The sequence below is a fragment of the Brassica napus genome, chromosome C2 (assembly GCF_020379485.1).
Source record: "Brassica napus cultivar Da-Ae chromosome C2, Da-Ae, whole genome shotgun sequence".
NCBI lineage: Eukaryota > Viridiplantae > Streptophyta > Magnoliopsida > Brassicales > Brassicaceae > Brassica > Brassica napus.
The window spans coordinates 3124141-3145967 of NC_063445.1; the positions used below are offsets into that span (position 1 = coordinate 3124141).

At 34.7% G+C, this 21827-nt stretch overlaps 7 protein-coding genes and 1 non-coding gene across 10 annotated transcripts; 4 read left to right on the forward strand and 4 right to left on the reverse strand.

Moving 5' to 3' along the window:
• Positions 1-195: 195 nt before the first annotated feature.
• TRNAE-UUC lies at positions 196-267 on the reverse strand. The gene has a single exon. It is a non-coding gene; the product is annotated as a tRNA-Glu (tRNA).
• A 112-nt stretch (positions 268-379) lies between these two features.
• LOC106354429 lies at positions 380-6959 on the forward strand. Of its 2 annotated transcripts, none has more exons than XM_048746426.1 (6): positions 380-640; positions 717-929; positions 1024-1190; positions 1452-1536; positions 1627-1695; positions 6906-6959. In XM_048746426.1, exons 1-6 carry the CDS (start codon positions 530-532, stop codon positions 6942-6944), a joined length of 684 nt encoding a protein of 227 aa, XP_048602383.1. In that variant the 5' UTR covers positions 380-529; the 3' UTR covers positions 6945-6959. The 2 variants fall into 2 exon arrangements, with proteins under 2 accessions (XP_048602383.1, XP_013649808.2); XM_013794354.3 differs by lacking the exon at positions 6906-6959 and adding an exon at positions 1784-2065 and having other exon boundaries at positions 381-640.
• On the reverse strand, positions 2779-5212 carry LOC125581292 (nitrilase 2-like). The gene is made up of 5 exons (XM_048746425.1): positions 4645-5212; positions 4383-4562; positions 3642-3935; positions 3274-3555; positions 2779-3192 (listed from the first exon to the last, which is right to left on the reverse strand). Exons 1-5 carry the CDS (start codon positions 4757-4759, stop codon positions 3029-3031), a joined length of 1035 nt encoding a protein of 344 aa, XP_048602382.1. The 5' UTR covers positions 4760-5212; the 3' UTR covers positions 2779-3028.
• Positions 6960-7543: 584 nt separating the features above from the next.
• LOC125581293 lies at positions 7544-8292 on the forward strand. The gene has a single exon (XM_048746427.1). It carries the CDS (start codon positions 7680-7682, stop codon positions 8070-8072), a length of 393 nt encoding a protein of 130 aa, XP_048602384.1. The 5' UTR covers positions 7544-7679; the 3' UTR covers positions 8073-8292.
• A 562-nt stretch (positions 8293-8854) lies between these two features.
• On the reverse strand, positions 8855-10990 carry LOC106357287 (probable polygalacturonase At3g15720). The gene is made up of 6 exons (XM_013796969.3): positions 10646-10990; positions 10402-10542; positions 10070-10228; positions 9690-9979; positions 9459-9567; positions 8855-9367 (listed from the first exon to the last, which is right to left on the reverse strand). The coding sequence occupies exons 1-6, from the start codon at positions 10817-10819 to the stop codon at positions 8954-8956; spliced, it is 1287 nt and encodes a 428-aa protein (XP_013652423.2). The 5' UTR covers positions 10820-10990; the 3' UTR covers positions 8855-8953.
• A 1125-nt stretch (positions 10991-12115) lies between these two features.
• BNAC02G07070D lies at positions 12116-13807 on the forward strand. 2 transcript variants are annotated; one of them, XM_013796968.3, is made up of 3 exons: positions 12116-12368; positions 13099-13310; positions 13402-13807. In XM_013796968.3, the coding sequence occupies exons 1-3, from the start codon at positions 12273-12275 to the stop codon at positions 13730-13732; spliced, it is 639 nt and encodes a 212-aa protein (XP_013652422.2). In that variant the 5' UTR covers positions 12116-12272; the 3' UTR covers positions 13733-13807. The 2 variants fall into 2 exon arrangements, with proteins under 2 accessions (XP_013652422.2, XP_022555070.2); XM_022699349.2 differs by having other exon boundaries at positions 12162-12362; positions 13402-13778.
• Positions 13808-15730: 1923 nt separating this feature from the next.
• Positions 15731-16748, forward strand: LOC125581294 (glutathione S-transferase F12). The gene is made up of 3 exons (XM_048746429.1): positions 15731-15985; positions 16072-16120; positions 16195-16748. The coding sequence occupies exons 1-3, from the start codon at positions 15839-15841 to the stop codon at positions 16644-16646; spliced, it is 648 nt and encodes a 215-aa protein (XP_048602386.1). The 5' UTR covers positions 15731-15838; the 3' UTR covers positions 16647-16748.
• A 329-nt stretch (positions 16749-17077) lies between these two features.
• On the reverse strand, positions 17078-20129 carry LOC106354425 (phytoene synthase, chloroplastic-like). Its single transcript, XM_048746428.1, has 7 exons — positions 19914-20129; positions 19162-19692; positions 19013-19063; positions 18160-18332; positions 17847-18082; positions 17564-17756; positions 17078-17459 (listed from the first exon to the last, which is right to left on the reverse strand). The coding sequence occupies exons 2-7, from the start codon at positions 19595-19597 to the stop codon at positions 17298-17300; spliced, it is 1251 nt and encodes a 416-aa protein (XP_048602385.1). The 5' UTR covers positions 19598-19692; positions 19914-20129; the 3' UTR covers positions 17078-17297.
• Between the last annotated feature and the right edge of the window lie 1698 nt (positions 20130-21827).

Below are 21827 nucleotides of genomic sequence, written 5' to 3' on the forward strand. Positions count from 1 at the left end.
TTTCGCATTTTCACGTGAATTGTATTGTATCTGACGGGAAAAAAAAGCAAGAAATATTCCGAAAAAGAAATAAGAAAAAAATACAGTTAATGTATATGGCCCATATTGGTACAAAATGAAAGTGTTGTTATGGGCCATCAAAACGGTAAGGCCCATATAAATAGCAAAATTACGGTCTTTTCTGATAACAAAAAGCTCCGATGCCGGGAATCGAACCCGGGTCTCCTGGGTGAAAGCCAGATATCCTAACCGCTGGACGACATCGGATGTTATGATCAGTTTAATCAATGTAAGTATTTATTATACTTTAAATAAGCTAACCATTTATATACTTTAGGAGGATGAGGAGAGTGTGGTCAGGGTGGACCGTGCATAGCACACGAACATGGTGCCATCACCACGAAAAGGTTATCCTTTGGAAGCTTTAACACCTCCACAAAAAAATAAAATAAGAAGCTTTGTTCTCTCAAAACGCATGCAACAACATCGAAGTAGATAAGAATCAAAACAAGCTTCTTCCTGGTTTGAGATGGCATCTAGTGCGGTTTCAGGAGCTACTGTCTCGTCCTTCTTCACCAAAACATCTTCACCTTCAAACCCATCTCCTAAACTCCACTCCTCGTCTCCTCTCTTTCCCCAGGTAGGTTCATCTCTCTTTCCTTAACCCTCTTTGAATGTGATTTTGGACTTAGCTTGAATCTTTTTTTGTGTTTTAGAAAACTGTGTTTCAGGGAGTTTCGTTGGAAGATTCGAAGAAGAGTGTATCAGAGATCTTCGCTGTCTCCGACAGAAAGATCGGTGGGTTAAACCTGTCAAGAAGATTCGAAGTCAAAGCGAGAACAGCAGCTTCTAAGACCATAGAGGTTGAAGTGGACAAGCCTTTGGGTCTGACTCTTGGACAGAAGCAAGGTGGTGGAGTTGTCATCACTGTCAGTTTCTTTCTTACTACTTACTTGTGTAATGAAATGGCGTTATGTTGTTTGATATAATTTGAGGGGTTTTTTTTTAATTTTATTTTTTCAGGGTGTGGAAGGAGGTGGCAACGCAGCAAAAGCTGGGCTTAAATCTGGAGATCAAGTTCTGTACACAAGCAGCTTCTTTGGAGATGAGCTTTGGCCTGCTGATAAGTTGGGGTTCACTAAAACAGCTATTCAGGCAAAACCTGATTCTGTCTACTTTGTTGTCAGCAGGCAAGTGTGTGTGTGTGTTTGTGTCTTTGCCTCTTTTTTTTATTTAAAATACGGATTAGGATTGAAATTATCAAAAGTATCATATCAGATTGGTTTTGTGTGATTAATTATTTCGTATGAAACATTCAGTGAAAAGCTAGGCTTTCATGGTGTAAATCTCTTTGATATGCTTCATAGAGTAGTACCTGGGATGTTCTATGATTCTTTGTGCGGTTCTTGATTGGTTTTACGATGCAATTTGTGATTTTTGATCAAGCACAGAGGTGGTGCGGATGTTGATGTGAAGAAGCTAAATAAGCGTCCGGCTCCTCCTCGGTTTGGAAGAAAGTTAACCGAGACTCAGAAGGCTAGTATACTACTCTGTTGTATCATGAAACGCTTATCTCAAAGCTTAGTTAGTTGATTAGTCTGAAAAATTGTTCTTTCTCTTTTGCAGGCAAGAGCTACTCACATTTGTCTTGATTGTGGATTCATATACACTTTACCAAAGCCTTTTGATGAACAGGTGAGTCTGAATCCTTCACTTTTGTTCCAAACATTCTCTAGTTCTGACAAGTGAGTGTCTGAGTGTTGTTTTCTGGTGGTTTTTGCAGCCGGACACATACGTATGTCCTCAATGTATAGCGCCAAAGAAACGGTTTGCGAGGTATGATGTGAACACAGGGAAGGCCATAGGAGGAGGACTGCCTCCGATCGGTGTTATTGTTGGCTTATTGGCCGGTCTTGGAGCTGTTGGAGCTCTGCTTGTGTATGGTCTTCAGTGACATTTTTATATAGTTTTTTTGTATACCAAAAAGTCATAAACTAAGCTTTGTGATTGTAAACTGAGAATGTATATTGGTGACTTCATGACATCAACTTGAGATTTAAATTCAGTTTCCTTTGTGTCTGTTTCAAGATAAATGTAACAACCAGTAAAAAAAAGTGAATTATATCATTTATATTGTATCATAAATCCAAGTGATTCTATTTAAAATTACTTATTTGTAAATGAAAATTATACAAATATGTAGTATAATTTAGCACCAAGTATTTGTAAATGAAAATTATACAAATATTATCTACTATTTTGTTTCACTTTAATAAAACTGATAATATTAAATCATTTTGGATCCCATCGGATAACGGATATTATTAGACCAGCATTATCGCAGGTTTCTAAGGTGGTTTTAGGAGGAAAAGTAGTGCGCGGATCCCACCATTTTGGAAAAAAACGATAACAAAAGTTGTGAAAGAGTGATCGACTTTTGCATGTTTCTTGTATTGTTTGCGGGCTCCACATACACGTGGCAGCCCACAATTGATTATTTTTTAATTTTTTTTTAATCAGAAAAAACAAAAAAAATAATTAAGAAACCCAAAAACAGGTTTACCGATAATCCTGCTCTTAAGTCTCAATCCTATCTAATGGGCCAGTGCTACAGACTAGCTAACATGGATAGCGTTAAATCCATGATAACGAACCCCATCATTTCCTCCATCACACATTCAATGTTACCAGCATACAAAGCAATCTCTGTGACAGCCAATTAGTCCAGAATAAACACATTATACCAATGTTCAAACCATACCACCAAACACAAAGATATAGGTCCACACGTAAAACATAACATTAAAACAACAATTCGAATACAAGAGAAGAGAACCGATTGGTTTAATCATACAACGTACATATCCAACTGGCTCTCGTGAATTATTGAGCATAAAGATAAACAAACTTAACATACTCTCTCGAAACAGATTTATTTGAACTCACAATAACATATGGCTGACATTAATTAACTCCAGTAGTTGAGGAGAAGGGAGACGATAGATTGACAACGACCTTTATATCTTGATTACTTGTTTTGCGGCTCTGAATCATCCTCAGCTTTCACCGACTTGGACACGAATGTAACCGGTTTATTTTGGTTATCATTTACTCTCAAATTAAATATATCTGGCCTTGAGTAATGCCCGACCACATCGAAGTATAACTTGGCTCTTGCGATATCACCAAGATCTAGATAAGAAAAAAAAATGATTAGGTAAAAAGGTTCATAATTTTCTGCACTAAAGCCTAATTAAGATGAAGATCAAATACCAAGATCAGCTGTTATGAGACCCTCTGATTCAAAGTTTGGCCCGGCGAGAATCTTTCCCAATGGGGAAATAATGACACTACCACCCTGGGAGACAATAGCCTCTTCGTGTTGCTCTGGGTACCAGTCGGTGAACAAGTAATCAGCATGGTCAGGGAAATCTTTACGCACGCAGAACTGGCAAGCCGACATCACGAAACATCCACCCTCGAGTGCAATGTGCATCATCGACGATTGCCATTCCTTGGAACCGTCAGCGGTAGGTGCACAATATAATTCAATTCCTGCATGCAGCAGCCCAAATAAATTGTTAAGGAGTGTTACATTAAAAAAAAAAAAGTTAGAAAGGTCATTTAATTAGGAGCCTTGCCTTTTCCATACAAGGAAGTTCTGTAGAGGGGCATCCTATTTTCCCAGCAAATAGCAGCACCGAGTTTGCCAAGGGGAGTGTCGTAGACAGGGATGGTTGATCCATCCCCGTAACCCCAGATGCAACGTTCGAGAGATGTTGGCATGACTTTACGGTGCTTGCCCAAGAAGCGACCTTCAGAACTGAAGAAAAGGGCTGTGCAATAGAGTGTGTATCCGTCCTTCTCCATCGCTCCCATCACCAAGTACACTTTGTTTTTCCTAGCCATCTCCGCCAGCTTGTCCACTTCAGGTCCTGTAGGTTCATCACAAAACCCCAAACACATGTGCAAAAAAAGGGTGTTATTTTATGACCCAACCATGTGTTCAGTTGAACTATAAAGTCTCACTCCATTTATTCACTTACCACTTTTGGAAATGAAAGTTAAGATTTGGTTTACTCATTTCTCACACCATTCACCATTAATTTAACAAATATTCCATTCTAAAATTTTCATAAGCAGAAATACACTAGACATTAATTTATATATGTATCAGGTTTTTACGGGCACCTGAATACTAGTAGTATTAAAAATCGATATTCGGATATTTCATTTTTGGAACCAATCCGTAAGTACAGAATACAAGGAACATGATGTATGCTTTGGAAATAAACATTTAAATAAATAATTTATGTATTGGTTTTTTTCTTTTAAAGATGGAAACTGAAAGAAATATAGTAATCCAAAAGATTGGAACCTACCAGGAACCACAATGGCAGAAGCATGATATTTGCGGAAACAGTCACGACCAGCTTCGTTATGAACCCCAACCCCTATGCCGAACCTGTATCCACGAGGATAGCCACCGATATACGCCTCGGGGAACACCACCAGCTGCGCTCCGTCGGCCGCCGCCTGCGCAATAAACTCTCCCGCCTTTTCTGCAAACTCAAGTAGACCGTTTGATACTATTTTCCCGGATCTTGCAGGGAAAAAACACTAGAAGAAAGTGTGAGAGTATACCTATAGTTTTGGGAGTATCATTATAGACAGTGGAAGCCTGCACGATGGTAGCTCGAACGATGGTGGATGGGAAATCGCAAGGACCCGGAGTAGTGGCTTTGGGAGCTGTTGCCATTTCTTCAGTACCAGACTTATCACTCTGTAGGTTGGTGATATTTTTCGAGTTGAGAGAGGCCACATTTATATAGATTTTCTGTTTTTTTTTCTTACCAACGGTTAATACTAAAGAGAAAAGACTGTTTTTTTCATGAAGAGCCGTGCACGTATATAGTATATAAATACAAAATGATTTATGAAATCAATTGTGGACGAAATCAATTGTGGACGGTGAACAAAAAAAAATCAATTGTGGACTAAACAATTACAAAAAATGTTTTAATTATTTTGTGCTTAATGTACAAAAATCCATCCTTATCCATCCTTTTATGTTAGGTTTATTATGTCTGTCCTAAATTGCCAAAAGGGAGGGAATCCACGTAGCCAAGCAAAGGAAAATGAACGAATGGACAAAATCCGTTGAAATGAAAATTATAAATTAAAAAAAAACAATCTATATTATAACCAAAAAAATATATAAAAATTGTTAAAAACCTATCTAATACTATTTAATAATTTTTTGGTCCTACAATAAATTAGTCTAACTATACTATATCAATCAAATCAATGCTACAACCATATTTTGGTCCCATCACTAAATTTTCCACGAAAGTGATATAATATTATGCCATATTCAAATGTTCATTAACAAACAATATCATATATTGTCCATTTGTATTATATACGTGGTTAAAAACCACCATGTTCCACATCCAATATACTTTAATCTTCACTACTAGATATCGATCATCGTTTTTATTTTCATTTATTTTTATATAAATATTTTGTTTTCAATTCTAAATTTGTATATATTATAATATATATATATATATATGTGTTTATCAATTTTTAAAACATAATAAGTTTACGATATATTTTTTCATTGAATAAATTGTTTCAAATTTCACATGAATTTGTACCTTCTTCTACATATATATTTTTGGATTATTATTTTATTATTAAAATCGTAACTATATATATAAAGATTAGTAAAATATTATTACATTGTCATATTCAAATATATTGTAACATTTCACAAATTTAGAAAGTTTTTAAAAAATTAAAATTTTCACTTCATAGATTTATATTATAGAGTAAATAATTAAATATTTAGTTTTTGTTTAATTTTTAAAATAAACTATATAGTTTAAAATTTTTTTTTTAATTTTTAAAATAAACTATATACTTCATAGATTTATATTATAGAGTAAATAATTAAATATTTAGTTTTTGTTTAATTTTTAAAATAAACTATATAGTTTAAAATTTGTTTTCATTGGTTCAAGATAGTAAAGTCATTGTTAGATAATATAATTCTTTTTATTTAAAAAAAGTCTTTATAATTTTAAAAGTTAACATCGACAAATATTTTAAATATTTAACATATGAAGGTATAGTATTACAACATTAAATTATATCTATTTAATTTATACTATCTATAAATCCAGTGGATCATCTATTGTTTAAATCCAATTATTGTTAGCTCAATAAAATGTTTTGGTAGGCCCAAAATTTAAATGATAAAATTGGAGATTAAATGTAACATGAATTTCTACGAATATGTCGTCTATTAGGTCTATTTTTTATAAAAAAATACACATAAATTAAGGTTGTGACTTATGTTTTAATATATAAGATTAACAAATTATGTTATTTGATCAAAAACAAATAACAAATTATGTTATAAAAATATTATAAACATGTTAGAAGGGTTTAGCAAAAAAAGAAAAACAAAACATATTATAACCTTATTCACATACAATATTTCTTCTTCATAATATCATCTTCATTATGAAGATGAAATAGTTTCATATATGTTGAAAATTCGTATGAACATTGAGCTATAGTATAGACCATAGATTTTACTATGAACATTAACATTCAATAGCATAAAGCTGTTATATGGACCATAGTAGGTCCGGGCATTTCGAATATCGGTTTTACGATGCAATTTGTGATTTTTGAACAAACACAGAGGTACAGATGTTTTTTTTTTTTTTTGTAACTTCAGAAGGCTAGTATAGTACTCTGTTTGCTTTCTAAGATTTAGATAGTATCATGTAACACTTATCTCAAAGCTTAGTTAGTTGATTAAAAGGTGAGTCTGAATTCTTCTAGATCTTATAAGTGAGTTTTCTGAGTATGTTTTCCGGTGGTTTTTGCAGCCGGATACATACGTATATCCAATTATCCATAATGTATAGCACCAAAGAAAAGGTGCCTCCGATCGGTGTTATTGTTGGCTTATTGGCTAGCCTTGGAGCTGTTGGGAGCTCTGCTTGTGTATGGTCTTCAGTGACATTTTATAGAACTTGTATAAATTATCTATCAAACATGTTATTAGTTAAGTTTTGTGTTTGTAAACCAAGAATGAACGTAGATGAATTGATGGTCTGGGCATAGCTGCATCATCCGCAAATTTTAAAGAATTATTAAGCATATTTACATGGTTTTCAAATTATCAAAAAAAAAAACTAATCAAAAAATGTTTTTTTTTGTTGCTAAAATCAAAAAAATGTTATGGTCCTATAAATTTTTTTTTTTGAGCAACAGGTCCTATAAATCTCAGATTCAACTATACATGGGTTTCAAGATACAAGAAAAAGCTATAAAACAAGCTCTTTGGTCCAGAGGTCTATTAGGCAACAACAACCGAACCGAAATGTACATCAAAACCATAATAATCTTATTAACCGATTGGTTTAGTCGCGATCCTCAAAACCAATAAAGCTAAAGGTTACGAATATGGGCTTGAAAGCAGGCCCATCAAAACCTCGACGGTGTGAGACGCGTACACCACCACACAAGCGCCACGTGCCTCACCCTCCGTACACCTTCCTCCTCCTTTTAGCAGTACCCAAATCACAAAGCAAAGACCTAAACTTGCTCACGAAGAAAAAAAAATCGCCGAGTCAGATCTCAATCGCAAACCGTCTCCAATGGCTCTCGAGTGGGTTGTCCTAGGCTACGCAGCCGCCGCCGAAGCGATCATGGTGATCCTCCTAACGATGCCTGGACTCGACGCGCTCCGCAAAGGCTTGATCGCCGTCACGCGCAACCTCCTGAAGCCGTTCCTCTCGATCATCCCCTTCTGCCTCTTCCTCCTCATGGATATCTACTGGAAGTACGAGACTCGTCCCTCCTGCGACGGCGACTCGTGCACCCCTTCCGAGCACCTCCGTCACCAGAAGTCGATCATGAAGTCCCAGAGGAACGCGCTCCTGATCGCGTCGGCGCTTGTGTTCTACTGGATTCTGTATTCCGTTACGAATCTTGTGGTTAGGATCGAGCAGCTTAACCAGAGGGTTGAGAGGCTTAGGAAGAGGGAGTAAAGCGTCGTCGTTTTGGGCTGCGCTGATTTGGTGTTCTTTCTTTTCGATGTTTGCTTTTATCTTGTGGAGATTGTAAGGATCTGTGTTATCTCTTTATGTTCTTATACTTTAGTTCAATCCTCTGTGTTTTTTAGTCTATGGATCTTGTCATAGTTTTCTCACTTGATGATATACTTTGCTCTGTTATCTTGGTTAGTTATGATGAATCTGTTTACGACTATGACTTCCGAATGGTGACTGCGGTTTGAACGGTGCGGTACAAACGGTTCAACTGTGGTGCGGTTTTAACAGTTACAAAAATGTATAGATATATCGTATATGTAGAGATTTTTATTACTGTTAACTGCGGGATGGGGTGGGACGGGGTGGGACGATGGTCACCCTTCGATTCGAAGCGATACTTTCTATTAAAAGATTCGAACTTGTGAAGGAACCATTAATGAACTATAAGATTAGTTTTAAGTTAGATTAGCGTAAGCTAATGAAACTAGTTGCCCCCATGGATCGTTGCTATCTTTTTTGAAATCTTTTGGGTGTTTTAGCAATTTTAAAACGTCTTTGAAAGCTCTATGTTACACATTGAAAGAGTGTTTGATCTTTTCCCTTCTCCATAATCTCAGTATTTGCAGTGATTATAGTTTGATCTTCTTAAAACAGTCTTAGTTTCTAAGTGTTTGTTTGTGTGTGCAAACGCAAAGTTTTAGTTTTTGTTAAACGCCTAAACATAATTGCATTTGCAGGATTTAGCCCATAGTCTCGATTGGTTTTACTCGTAATTATAATTAAACTATGATTAACCAGTTCTCCTAGTTTCTTTTTTTGGTTCTTTCAAGTTCGAAATAATGGATTACAGAATGAGAAAACGGCAATATCACCTCTCCCTAATGCTTTTTCTGACAGCTAATAACGGAATCAAAGTACTTCCCATGAACATTCTTGCAAGAAGCAGACACCTTGTGACCTGATTTAGCCGAAACGATATTCACATGGTCCATCACAATATCCACACATCCCAAGTTCGCATCGCAGTTCATTGTGATGGCTTCACTACTCGCGGATGAACCTTGTATTCTACTGTAACGCACATCGCTCACTCTCACGCCTCTGCCATTGCCAGAACCAGACTCGGTCTGGTACAAGCGATTTACATGACAGCTTTGGTGGTTACTGTATTCAAAGCTTACGTCTCCGTTCTTGCCCTGGTCGTGGTAGTTCTGTTCGATGATTATAGGGTTCTCTGAAGCCACCATTTTAATATCCTCAAATGAGATTTTCCGAGCGAATCCTAATCCATTCTACAATACATTCCCACACACAAGAACAGAAAAAAAAGAGTCAGTTTAATTAAGGTACATGCTGAATAAGATTTTGATGAAATGGACAAACCTGGAATGTCTTGATCCGGACACCGTTCTTTGTGTTTGACAAAGTACAGTTCTTTACTCTCACCTCTTCAACGGCTGAAAAATGTCCATTTTGTCCAAGGCTTCCTACGCTATAGTATACCAAATTATATTTATAAGATATAGTAACATACTCAACAAGAGATTAATAATATACCAAATTATATTTTACGATGATTGTTCTTGAATCATGAATCTAGCTAGGAATAATCACCTGATGCCATGACCGGGGCCGCAAAAAATGCCGGTTATGTTGATATAAGATGAACCTCCGTTAATGGCAATGCAGTCATCCCCAGTGGCAATCACAGAGTCACGTATGTCGACTCCTCTACAGTTTGATATGTCTATACCATCCGTATTAGGACTATCACCAGGCGCAGTCATGTTTAGACCCGAGAGGCTGATGTTCTCTGAGCAGCTTAGACTTATGTGGTTACGAGGACTGTTCAAGTGATGGAGATTAGAGATGTGAAGACCATTACAGTTGTTGAAATGCATTGCCTAAGAATAAAGAAACGAAAGCAACTTATATTAATAAATGGTTCGATTATAGTTTACATTTTATGAGTTTAAGGATCTTGCAATACTTACTGTGGGACGATGCTGAACGTTTCTCCACCACACAGAACCACGGCCGTTGATGGTGCCGCCTCCGGTGATAGCTAGGCCGTATATACTATCAAAACTTATCCATGCAGGGTAGTTTCCCGCATGCCAAGTGTAACCCGGCGCAACAAGATTGCCTCTTATCTAATGTAAATAAATCACCAAATAAATAGATATTGGTTCGAGTTATGGTTTTATAAGCTATAAATTGATTAATGTTAATATCATTTTTTGTTGGTCAGTCAGGGCTAATTAAATACAACTTCAGTTGGATTTTTTTATGTAACTTAAATTTAAGAAAGTGTATGTGTATATACCAAAAAGGTGATGGAGGAAGACTTGCAGGGACCTTCGAATGTAAGAGGCTTAAGCATGAACGTTTTTCCTAGAGGCACTACAAAATTTGTCTTCCCTCTACTTCCTCCCTTACATACAGCTTTCCACGCCTTAAGAAATGCCTGAAATATATTTATACATATCATACAAAATTATATTAAAGTAAGATAATATATATATGCATAAATCTATGCAAAATAATGATATATATATATATATATATACCTTAGTATCATCAGCCTTCCCATCGCCAACAGCTCCGAAGCTAGTGACACTTATGAATCCATGGCGTTTCAGTCCATTATTACCATTATGAGCTTTTCTTTCTAAGCAGAAACCTAATTTGCTTATTTGAATAAGCAAGCATAAAAAGACGAAGAACAACAAAGATTTGTTCATCTTTGCACGACCAGAAAACTTGATGATGATGATATATATTTCAAGGAGAATAGCGTGCCGATATATTTGTATAAAGAAAGGTGGTTAATTGATAGATATTGCGTCTGATTATTGTGTTTTTTTTTTCAGTTTTTGGCAAGAGATTATATAGCTTCTCATCAATTTTCTGTGTTGTAAAACTGAAACTGATCATTCGGAATATAAAATAGATAATATTGAGATATCTATATTTAACTATATGGAACTAGGTGTTTACTTGCCCCATTTGTAGTAATAAATCTTTTAAATTTAAATTATATATTTTTTTAAAAAATTTATTATTTTAGATTTTATTATTTTCTTACCAATAATTTAATATAATTTTGATTTACTTAAACCTACAATTAAGATAAAATAAACAATTTTGATATATATATGTATAAAATTATATTTTAAAATAATAATTTTTGATAGATTTTTATCTTTTGGGATAAAATATAGGACATCAACCTGTACATAATTAATAAAATAATTTGATATAAAAGTTGTATAATTATCAAAAAGTACAACTAAATAGTATTTAAAAATTTGTAGATATATATAAAAATCTAATGATATTATGATTAAAATTTTATAATTATATAAAATATAAATAAATAATATTTCAAAATTTCAAAATATTATTATATTTATACTATTATATTATTTAATGTCATATTTAAATAGATTTACTTTAATGATGATGTATAAATTACTATTATATTTTTAAAATTTTACCAAAAATATAAATAAGCATTAATTACACATATCATCATTTTATCATGTCATGTAACATTTATTTAGTCAAAATAATTGTAGAGATGAAATCTGTCAAAATCACTTTGCAAATAATGTCTATTGAATAGTTCCAGATTTTAGCGAAAGAAAAACTATATGGAATATACAAAATGTGAAAGAGATCAACTTTACAGTATATTAATTATATTTACTGAAGGTGATGTTTTACTTATATGAGTTGATTCTTTTACGTTTCGATATAACTACATGACTGATTATTGGAAGGAATGATTTTATGGATCCGTCTATAAATAGAAATAGATTCATTATTGGAGAGAAATTAATTGGGTTTGTTAAGCTATGAAGTCTCGGGCCCTACGACGTTACTCTCTCTAGGCCGAAGAATAAAAATGTTGATCAAACAGTGGGACCATCTAAATAAATATGTTTGAGCTGGGCCCATAAAATCACACGTAACCTTGTAACACTGTCGAATACAAGACGTCGGTGCTGGAAAACGGAAGAAGAGAGAAGATACCGAAAATGGCCCTTATTACGCGTGGATAAGTGGAGGCCAAAACTAAAGAAAGTAAGTGCGGTTGTGTCTAATGGGTTTGTCACCAACTTTATTCTTTCTTACAGAACGAACACACTTATAATATTATTGGAAGAAAAGGAAAGGAGAAGGAAAGAAGAGATGGAGAAGAGAAAGGTAGTGATGTGTGGTGTGTTATCTCTTCTGGGTTTATTATCAGCTCTTACTGCCTTTGCTGCTGAAGCTACCAAAGTCAAGGTTTATCTCACTCTCTCTCTGCTATTCTTCTTGTTGAATCAATACTTGTATGGTTTCTGTTTTATTGTTTCTGCTTTGTAGTGAAATTTGGTATTTTCTCATGATTTTGGGTATGCACTAATCAATCCATGGTTGCTGAAAATGTAATTTAAAAAAAAAAACAATAGTTCCAATTTCTGTGGAACAGATTTTTAAAAGGTGACTTTAGTTGTGCGGTTTTTTTTTTTTTGGAATGCGTGGGGTGTTTAAAAATGAAAACTTCAGTCTCTGATATATTTTTTTTTAATTATGAAGTTCACTGGAACTCTTTGATTTGGGATCTTTTCCAGGGAACATTGTTGATTTTTGGTAAAGAAGCAGAAAAAGACATGATAAGCTCTGTTTTTTAAGTTTTATTTTGTTCTGTCCTCTTGGTATATATTTCTAGTAATAGCATAAGTATTCATATCTCTAGTATATCTATCTGGTAATAGCATAAGTACTCATATCTGTAATGTCCTATTTTTACATCTGGTAATAGCATAAGTATTCATATCTCTAATGTCATGTTGGTATATCTTGTAATAGCATAAGTACTCATATCTCTCTAATATAAAGTACTCTCCAACTTAAATCACATTTCTCTTGAACTAATTTGTCTGCATTTTTATAGGCTCTCATGGTTTACTCTGCTATTATAAGCCTTTATACTCGTCTTTAAAAGTTTTTTTTTCCTCTTTAATCAACACAGAAATCTCAGGCCAATGTTACCACCTCTGGTTCACTCACACGATGCTCTTATCACAGAAGCCCTGCTTACAATCTAGGCTTCGCGTCAGCTGTCTTTCTAATGATGGCTCAGATCATCGCCAGCGTTGGAAGCGGTTGTTTCTGTTGTAGAAAAGGTCCTGCTCCTTCAAGATCCAAGTGGATCATCTCCTTAATCTGCTTCATTGTCTCCTGGTAACTCTCACTCTTTAACTTTATTTTTTTTGCAGTAAATTCCCTAGTTATAATGTCTGCTTACAAATGATGTTCTTCATGTTACGTTTAGGTTCACTTTTGTGATAGCTTTCCTCGTGCTTCTATCTGGAGCTGCACTAAACGATGAACACGCCGAGGAGGCAGCGTTTCCGGATGCCTACTTCTGCTACACTGTCGGTACTGGCGTTTTCTCTACCGGTTCTGTGCTGTCGCTTGTCACTATTGCGCTCGGGATTGTTTACTATCTATGTTTGAATTCGAGTAACCAAAACGTTGGTGTCACAAGGACGGTGGCTAACCAAGGAGGAGGAATAGCAATGGGACAGCCTCAGATTCCAGAGAGAGGAGAAGATCCTGTCTTTGTTCATGAAGATACTTACATGAGAAGACAGTTCACTTAAATTCCAGAACAGGGCCTACTTGGGATACACGTTAGGTTTAGGATGATATATCCCTTATATATTAAAAGAGAAGCATTGTAATTAATGCATTCACATTATAATAGACACGTGGCAGCTTCACAATGATTTAATAATAAATATGCTAACGCATTCACACTATAATCATAAATGTGTTCACACTATGTAATTTGTGTTTTTTTTTAAATATAAAACTCACATACATGGTTACAATAAAACTCTAGATTTTTTGGTTCGAATAAAAATAGATAACGAATCAAAAGCCAAACTATATATATATATTATTTTTATTGTTTACGGTTAAAGTTGAGCAAAATATTCATAAATTTTGATTCGATTCATTGTTTTTATTTGAACCAAAAAATCTGGATATTTGAAACTCTACGAAACAAATCAAATACTAAAATACAATATCCAAAAAAAGAAGCAAATCAGAAATATCAATATTTTTAGGAACATATATCTAATTCGATATGTTATATGCATATATATATACATATATGTAAAGAATTATATATATATGTTATATATATTATACTTTATATCAATTTTACAATATTTTTATGAATTAAATTTATTATATTAGGTACTAGAATTTAAAAGGTTATATAATGTTTTATTTTTGTAATAAAATGTTATATTATTAAATCATTAAATTATTTTTTTTATTTTTTTTATTTAACGATCAAATATGATATTCTATAAAATTCTATAACATTTCGGATATCTGAGTCACCGAATATCTAGGTGGTTAAAGATCGAATCGATAAGAATGCTTCCAAATACCCAGATATTTGATATGTGTCCACCCCTATTTACGGATACAATTTTATTTTCTTTATATGAAGAAATGACTAATGTCAAGGCATTTTTATTTTAAATTAATTTTAGTTTTATCTTTCATGTATTATTTTGAACAAAAATATCATTTAATATTAATTAACAATATCTTTATATATTTTTCAACTATTTTTGTATACTTTTTACATAAACATACATGTGCACCTTGATGTGAGCACCTTCTAAGTAAGTATTCACCACAACTGAAGTATCTAATTTTTTTGAAAGTTGAAATATTTTTTCTTAATGTTTTTTTCACTACCGACCAAATTGTAGTGAAATGATTTTTTTAATAATTTTCTTTTCTTTTTCTTAAACAATTATCTGTTTAAAACCTATAATATGAAACTATTGGTTCAGCAGGACGACTATCTAAAATTCATAACATGAAAATAAACAAATAATATTAATTTTTGGTTTTTACGAGAAAAAATCAAAAAATCAAACATTTTAACGGAATAAACTAAAATGAATATTAATTTAAAATAATAGTTAAATTTTAGAAGATTAAGAACAAAAAAAATGTAAAACCAAACCAATATCCAAATTAAACAGATCTTTTTATTAAAAATAACGAAACTAATAATCACATTCCGCGCAAGGCGCGGGTTATTACCTAGTTTAGATTAAAAAGAAGGCTTTGTCTGATTTTTACCCCATTTTGTATCTTTCTGATTTTTTTTTTTGTATATCATCTCCAACTTATTTCTATATTTGTCTTTATAATAGTAGTTAGATGCCATGTTCGAAACTTTGTCGGACGGTCGGTCCGGACCTAGCGACTTAAGACTACATCATCCCATTTCTATTTTTTCCTCAAAAATATAGATTGATATTTTTCTTCTATATTTTTAGTATATATTTAGAAATTTCTATTTTTAAAAAACACATTGGGTTAAATGAAATTTCTATTATAGAATTTTTTATTTTAGAAAAAAAACTGAAAAATACATTGGAGATTGTCTGCTTACTTACCAGACTTGGTAGTTAGTAATATAACCACCGGTCCGATCAAATACTGTATTTGTTATCGGAATTTTTATTTTATTTAAAATTTTATAGAGATTTGAATGATATCCACGGTTAGTGGAACACCCACCACATGCTCTACCAACCAACCAGTCACAACAACAACCAGCTCTTATAAATGTCTCGAGTCTATTACACATCTACTCTCACTTCTTCTCATATATGTTATTAACATTAATAAAAACGTTGTTACAAAGTTAGTTGTACCAAAAAACTATAATGGTTGTGAAACTATACGGGCAGGTAACTGCAGCTTGTCCACAAAGAGTCTTGCTTTGTTTTTTGGAGAAAGAAATTGAGTTTGAGATTGTTCATGTCGACCTTGATACATTAGAGCAGAAGAAACCAGAACATCTTCTTCGTCAGGTAAAATATTTTATAGTTTTCTAACTAGAGAAATTAATCATGTGATTATTATAATCCTTAGTATAACTATTGTTTATTTTTGGTAGCCATTTGGTCAAGTCCCAGCCATAGAAGATGGAGATTTCAAGCTATTCGGTAACCATTCTAGTTTTATAAACATTTTTTTGTTAAGCATTGTTTTCTAATCATTTATGTATTGTGTTTTGAAGAATCTAGAGCCATTGCGAGATACTATGCGACCAAATACTCCAACCAAGGCACGAACCTTTTGGGCAAGTCACTAGAGCACCGAGCCATCGTGGACCAGTGGGCCGACGTGGAGACCCATTACTTTAACGTTCTGGCGTTCCCCATTGTGCTTAACCTAGTCATCAAGCCCAGGTTAGGCGAAGAATGTGACGCCGTTTTGGTCGAGGAGCTCAAGGCGAAGCTAGGGGTGGTCTTGGACATATACGAGAATCGGCTTGCGTCGAACCGGTTTTTGGCTGGTGATGAATTCACTATGGCTGATTTGACGCACATGCCAGCGATGGGATACTTGATGCGTACCGATGTAAACCAGATGGTTAAGGCTCGAGTGAATATGAACCGATGGTGGGAAGAGCTTACCGCTAGACCGGCTTGGAAGAAGCTTATGAAGATGGCTGGTTTTGAAGCTTGAGTTTATAACAATCCAAACCAACTACGCGTTTCATACTTTCTGTTTAATCTGTCTGTCTGAGTTTTGTACATTACAATAATTAAATCAATTTGCTTTTGAAGATTTTAATTCATCAATTAATTTTTAAAAAAACATGAGCCAAGCCCCCATGAATCTATATGTTCCTGTCTTTCTAATTTAATAACTTATTTTCATGTCGGTGATTTTACTAAGGATTCATTAATTATTTTAATCAGAAAATTGTAAGTTTCAAATTTCGTAAAATATATTATGTAAATTAATGAAAAGATGCTTACAAAAACCTAAATCCCATAAAGTGTTTCAAAAAGTATAGTCAAATGTTAATCTTCTACAACATAGAATTGTCGGTTATATAATCGTTTGTAATATTTTAATAGTTTGTAATAACATAATTTAAAAAAAACTTCATATCCACCAACCAAAATATTCCTATTTCTTCATTACCCAAGAGAAATAAAAGAAAAGTAATTTACTTTTTCTTTACATGGAGAAAAATAATTAAACATCATAAAAAATTATTTCCCCCCATTATATGTAAATATTAGTTAACTTAACATCATAAATTCGACCCTATGTTTTTACTTATATCACAAAAACCCTCTTAGGTTGATCCTCTTGCTTCTCTATCATTTATCTTGAACTTGAAGCCTTTAGTATTGATTTAGCATAAGCTAATGGGAGAGCTGCAATCTTCTTGGCTTTCCCAACATAAGCTCTCTTTGTAAAGTTGTTGTAATCATTCGCTTCAATCTCGTCCAATATCCTCCTGTACAATAGGAGCGAGGCCCACACCTGAAAAAAAAATCAAACAGCAAAGTCTTTCAGGGTTAAATCGATCGAAAACAAAGTTCTGGGGGAAAAGTGAAAAATAAACAAACTTGTATTGAGACACTTACCGGCCATCTGCTAGCTGCGTCTAGCTCAGTAACACCTTTCTCAGCTTCATCAAAGAACATTCTTGCTCGCTTAAGCTGCATTTTCATGAAGTTTCTCCATTTATCAGTGACTTTTCCAGCGAATATGTCTTCATCTGAGAGACCAGCCTGAGCTAGTTCATCTTGCGGCAGATAAACTCTTCCTCTTCTCGCACTAAAAGAGAGAGCAAAACCAGTTCAAGAATGAGACACGAATCAAGAAACAGGTTGTGAATCTTGAGAGTATAGAAAAAGGAAGACTCACTCTTCGCCAACGTCTCTGAGTATGTTGGTAAGCTGATTAGCTATACCAAGGGCCAAGGCAGCGTTGTAAACACTCTCGGTCGTTGCTTTGGACTTGAGATCGATCCCCATAACCGGAACGCTCATCAGACCTACGGTTCCGGCTACATAGTAGCAGTAAAGGTAGAGATCATCAAAGTTCGTGTATCTAGACTTCCTCAGATCCATTCTCATTCCTTCTACCATGTCTCTAAATGGCTGCAAGACAAATAAAAACATTAGAACAAATCTTTATGAGGTGTGTGACCTTTGAAATGATGAAGAGAGAGGCTGACCTGAATATCTACAGGGTATCTAGCAACTGTGTCAGCTAAAGCAGCGTCAAGCATATCGAAAGGACGGCCACGGAAGAGATCTTCTAACCTTGCTTCCCATCTATCCAACGCCATGGGAGTTATGTGTGACGCATTAGGCCCATCTACGAGCTCATCAGTTCTTCTACACCAAACTGCACACAAAGAAAGAGAGTATAATCAACAAACCAAGAACAACCAAACATAAAAGTAAACAACGGTCATGAGCTAACATTCTTCAGCATGAGTAATCTTCAGTGTTTAAGATAATTGGGCCTTAAAAGCCCATTGAAAACCCATATTAGTAACTAAGCTAATTCATTATCTTTGGGTCTTAAATCTTAAAAGGGTACCAAACTTGGATGCTTAGAGCACCCGCAATGGTGTTATTCTAAGTGGAGTCCTTAGAAAAAGTGTATTTTGATTTTTTAAGTATTATTATTTATTTTTTATTTTTTAGATAAAAAATATAAATATCAACCAATTGCTGGTCGCCACATGTCGTTGGGACCCGCAAATAGTGCAAGGATTCACTAAGAAAGAGTCCTTATTTAAGAATTTTAAGGATTGAATCCTTAGCTTTTGGTGGGGTCTATCGATTATTTAATTATTTTTTCTCTAAGAATTTACCCTTAAGGATTCCCATTGCGGGTGCTCTTAGTACTTCAAGGTAACACACAAACCAACTAGAGAAGTATTATGTTACATGAGTGCAAGTTTCAATGTCTTGGGATTAGATATAAACTTCATTTTCAATGTACTTTGAGCATCATTTAGAATTCAAATCAATGATGACAATGCAGATATATACTCTAAAACAGTAGTAGTAACTCACCATAGATAGCCCAAATGGCCTTTCGCCTCTCAGGTGTCATAAGCAAAGTTCCTACAGCAAAAACCATAAGAACACTCAGAAAACAAACGAACAGTGATCCACTACATGCCAAAAGCCAATGAAGAGGAGGAGAAGAAGAAGATGCTAACCGAGATAAAACGTTTTAGCATATTCAGCGCAAACTTCGCCGCAACGATCGTAAGCTTCACCCAACAAACTCAAACTCCCAGTAGTAGTCCCAGGAAGAACAATATCTTGTGGCTTCTTCACATCATCAAGGTCCCTAAGCTGTTTGTTCACCAAAGCTGCTTGTTTCAACACGACATTGTAAACCTTCTCTTCAGATGAGAGGGTTATCTCTCCTGCGGCAGGACTTGCTACTAAGCTTGAAGACACAACACTACTTCTTCCCCTTCTGCAGCTCATTACAGAAGAAGAAGAACTCCTCTTGCCAGTGTTGAGTCTCTGATTCAGACAAGGAGAAAGCAATCTAGAAGACTCTAGAACCCTTACCAACCCAGAATTGGTCATTGAGTCTGGATTTGGAGAAGAGGGAGCAACCCATAACACTGCTACAGAAGACATACTCAAAGTTCTTGACAGAGAGATGGAAAGATCCAAACTTTGCGGTGAAACTCAGATTTTGATTTTGGATCAAACTGGTAAAGATGAATGCTTTCCTGCAAAATGGATTAATACAACAAAAAAAAACGAGTTGATGAGAATTCGAGATCTCTGATTCTCTATAAAAATGCGAGAAAAGACTCAATCTCTACCAAATAGACAAAGAGGTAACGGGAAGATGTTTCAAAAGCAAAATGAACATACTTTCAGAACAGTAGAAACATAGTACGAGAGAGTAACCTTAATTAAAACACAAGTGATGGAAGCAAAATCATACCTTTTGGTCTCTCTAAGAAGGAGGAGGAGGAGAAAAGAACCGGAAGTTTTCGAGACGTTTGTATTACAACGCTTACTGTAATATAAGTATAACACACTACACTAGACACACAAGTAGAAGATGTGTCTTCTTCCTCTATCTCACAAACAATCTCACCCACTCAAATCTCTTCTTCTTCTTTTCCCTCTCTGTCTTTTTTTTTTTCTTTCTTTGTGGATTTAATGAGAAGCTAGAATAAATACAAAAGTTTAAAGTGTCTCCGAGTCTATCGAGTGACTCCTGTCATGTGTATCAAACATTTATTGTTTTCATAGAAAGATCCCGATTTAAATCTTCCATAAGCTTTTTAATCCCTTTTCTCCATTTTGGCCAGATTTGTTTCCATTATTTAATTGATTTTTGATTTTTTTTTAAACTGTTACTATTCCATACTGTATTTGACTAATTATTTGACTGTATAATCTATAATTCTACATTAGGAGCTCTGTAATTGATATTTCAGTTATTCATATAAATAATCTTATAACATAAAGAAGAAGGCAACTCTCTTTTTAGGCTGCCCGCGCAACAAATAGAGAAAGGAGAGAGCGACACGTGGCTAATTCTCTTAATTTTTTGTACGGAGATGCCAATGAGCTTTAATGTTATTGTTTTTGTTTCTTATGTTAATAAGCTTAAACTTTTGGGCTTAAAAGTTCTACAGACAATGTGACGACGTTTTCACGCTTTTCTTCTTCGATGATGTCAACCGTAGATTAGGGTACTTACTTTTCTCAAGCACGAAAAAGGGTAAAATACAATGGAAGTTCTGGAATATCTGTCGATCTCCGTTTCTGACGGTTCGTCTGCGGTTCATCTCCCCTGATTCGTTACAGGATGAAGTCCTCCGTCGCCATTAACAACCTTCTTCACACTTTCGACCCAAGCAAACCATGATTCAGTCATTCAATGCTTCTTATCTCTCCGGTGGAACTCAACCTATTAAAAGGTCAGTTTCCATCCCATGAACATCATCCTCACCATGTTACTAATCTTACAAGAGAAACTTCTTTTCAGTTTTTAGCAAAAAAAAAAAATATATTTTCAGTATTATAGCCAACTCATGTCATATTCTTCGATTTGAAAGTCGGTGGTTGTTCTTCCACTGTGGGGGTTGGACGTCTCAGATTTTTGAAGCTAGGAATCTCAAATGCGGTGGCGAGCTAATGGGTGTTGACATTCTTCTCCTCGACGCTCAGGTGATTCCGTTAATCTAACTCATATTCATCGTCGTTTCTTAAATACACGACTGGTGTAACTCAGAGTTATCAAAATTATGATTTCAATTTTTTTTTCTTCATTTAGAGATGGATTTGAATCTATTTGTTGAATATGATTTCGTTTTTTTCCTATTTTCAGGAGTTCCTGATGAGCCACCCTCAACATCCACCGTCTCCCCACCTAGAATCAACTTTTTAAGGCTGGTTCCATGTACTCCTTGAGCGGATTTGATGCGACTCAGTGCAATCAGAATTTCAGACTGTCCGGCTCTCCTCTATTGATTCGGTTCAATGATTCAACCAATTTGGATGAGATAACCGAACCCGTTGCCGCAATTCCACAAGAACGCTTCAGGTTCAATGATCACAGTGAGCTGTTTGACTTTGCCAACACCAACACACAACTTCCAGGGAAACATTAAAGATATTTAAATGTTAATCTTCTTGCAGACATTGTCGCTGAGGTCACTGCTGTTAAGAGTATTCTCAGTGACCCTCCACAAGGAAAAGATCATAGTATGGCGACTGTGAAAATAGACAGGTCAATATCTAATTCATTTTGAGCTTCTCACCATTTTTTATAATTATTGACAACCTGTTTTAGAAATACATGTTGACAAAAAAAAAAAAAATACATGTTGACCATTCATTACTC

Bases quoted from the DNA above. Each gene is read 5' to 3' on its own strand.
- LOC106354429 (XM_013794354.3), top strand. From the start codon at position 530: ATGGCATCTAGTGCGGTTTCAGGAGCTACTGTCTCGTCCTTCTTCACC. The intron at 1,191-1,451 runs GCAAGTGTGTGT...GATCAAGCACAG, and splicing joins GTCTACTTTGTTGTCAGCAG to AGGTGGTGCGGATGTTGATG. The intron at 1,696-1,783 runs GTGAGTCTGAAT...TGGTTTTTGCAG, and splicing joins CAAAGCCTTTTGATGAACAG to CCGGACACATACGTATGTCC.
- LOC125581292 (XM_048746425.1), bottom strand. From the start codon at position 4,759: ATGGCAACAGCTCCCAAAGCCACTACTCCGGGTCCTTGCGATTTCCCA. The intron at 4,563-4,644 runs GTATACTCTCAC...TTGAGTTTGCAG, and splicing joins TGATACTCCCAAAACTATAG to AAAAGGCGGGAGAGTTTATT. The intron at 3,193-3,273 runs GTATTTGATCTT...TTTCTTATCTAG, and splicing joins TCTCATAACAGCTGATCTTG to ATCTTGGTGATATCGCAAGA.
- LOC125581293 (XM_048746427.1), top strand. From the start codon at position 7,680: ATGGCTCTCGAGTGGGTTGTCCTAGGCTACGCAGCCGCCGCCGAAGCG.
- LOC106357287 (XM_013796969.3), bottom strand. From the start codon at position 10,819: ATGAACAAATCTTTGTTGTTCTTCGTCTTTTTATGCTTGCTTATTCAA. The intron at 9,980-10,069 runs GTAAGTATTGCA...CTTTATTCTTAG, and splicing joins ACGTTCAGCATCGTCCCACA to GCAATGCATTTCAACAACTG. The intron at 9,368-9,458 runs GTTTGTCCATTT...AATGTATTGTAG, and splicing joins TCCGGATCAAGACATTCCAG to AATGGATTAGGATTCGCTCG.
- BNAC02G07070D (XM_013796968.3), top strand. From the start codon at position 12,273: ATGGAGAAGAGAAAGGTAGTGATGTGTGGTGTGTTATCTCTTCTGGGT. The intron at 12,369-13,098 runs GTTTATCTCACT...TAATCAACACAG, and splicing joins CTGAAGCTACCAAAGTCAAG to AAATCTCAGGCCAATGTTAC. The intron at 13,311-13,401 runs GTAACTCTCACT...TGTTACGTTTAG, and splicing joins ATCTGCTTCATTGTCTCCTG to GTTCACTTTTGTGATAGCTT.
- LOC125581294 (XM_048746429.1), top strand. From the start codon at position 15,839: ATGGTTGTGAAACTATACGGGCAGGTAACTGCAGCTTGTCCACAAAGA. The intron at 15,986-16,071 runs GTAAAATATTTT...TATTTTTGGTAG, and splicing joins CAGAACATCTTCTTCGTCAG to CCATTTGGTCAAGTCCCAGC. The intron at 16,121-16,194 runs GTAACCATTCTA...TGTGTTTTGAAG, and splicing joins TGGAGATTTCAAGCTATTCG to AATCTAGAGCCATTGCGAGA.
- LOC106354425 (XM_048746428.1), bottom strand. From the start codon at position 19,597: ATGTCTTCTGTAGCAGTGTTATGGGTTGCTCCCTCTTCTCCAAATCCA. The intron at 18,333-19,012 runs GTGAGTTACTAC...CTTTGTGTGCAG, and splicing joins GGCCATTTGGGCTATCTATG to TTTGGTGTAGAAGAACTGAT. The intron at 18,083-18,159 runs GTCAGCCTCTCT...TTTGTCTTGCAG, and splicing joins GATACCCTGTAGATATTCAG to CCATTTAGAGACATGGTAGA.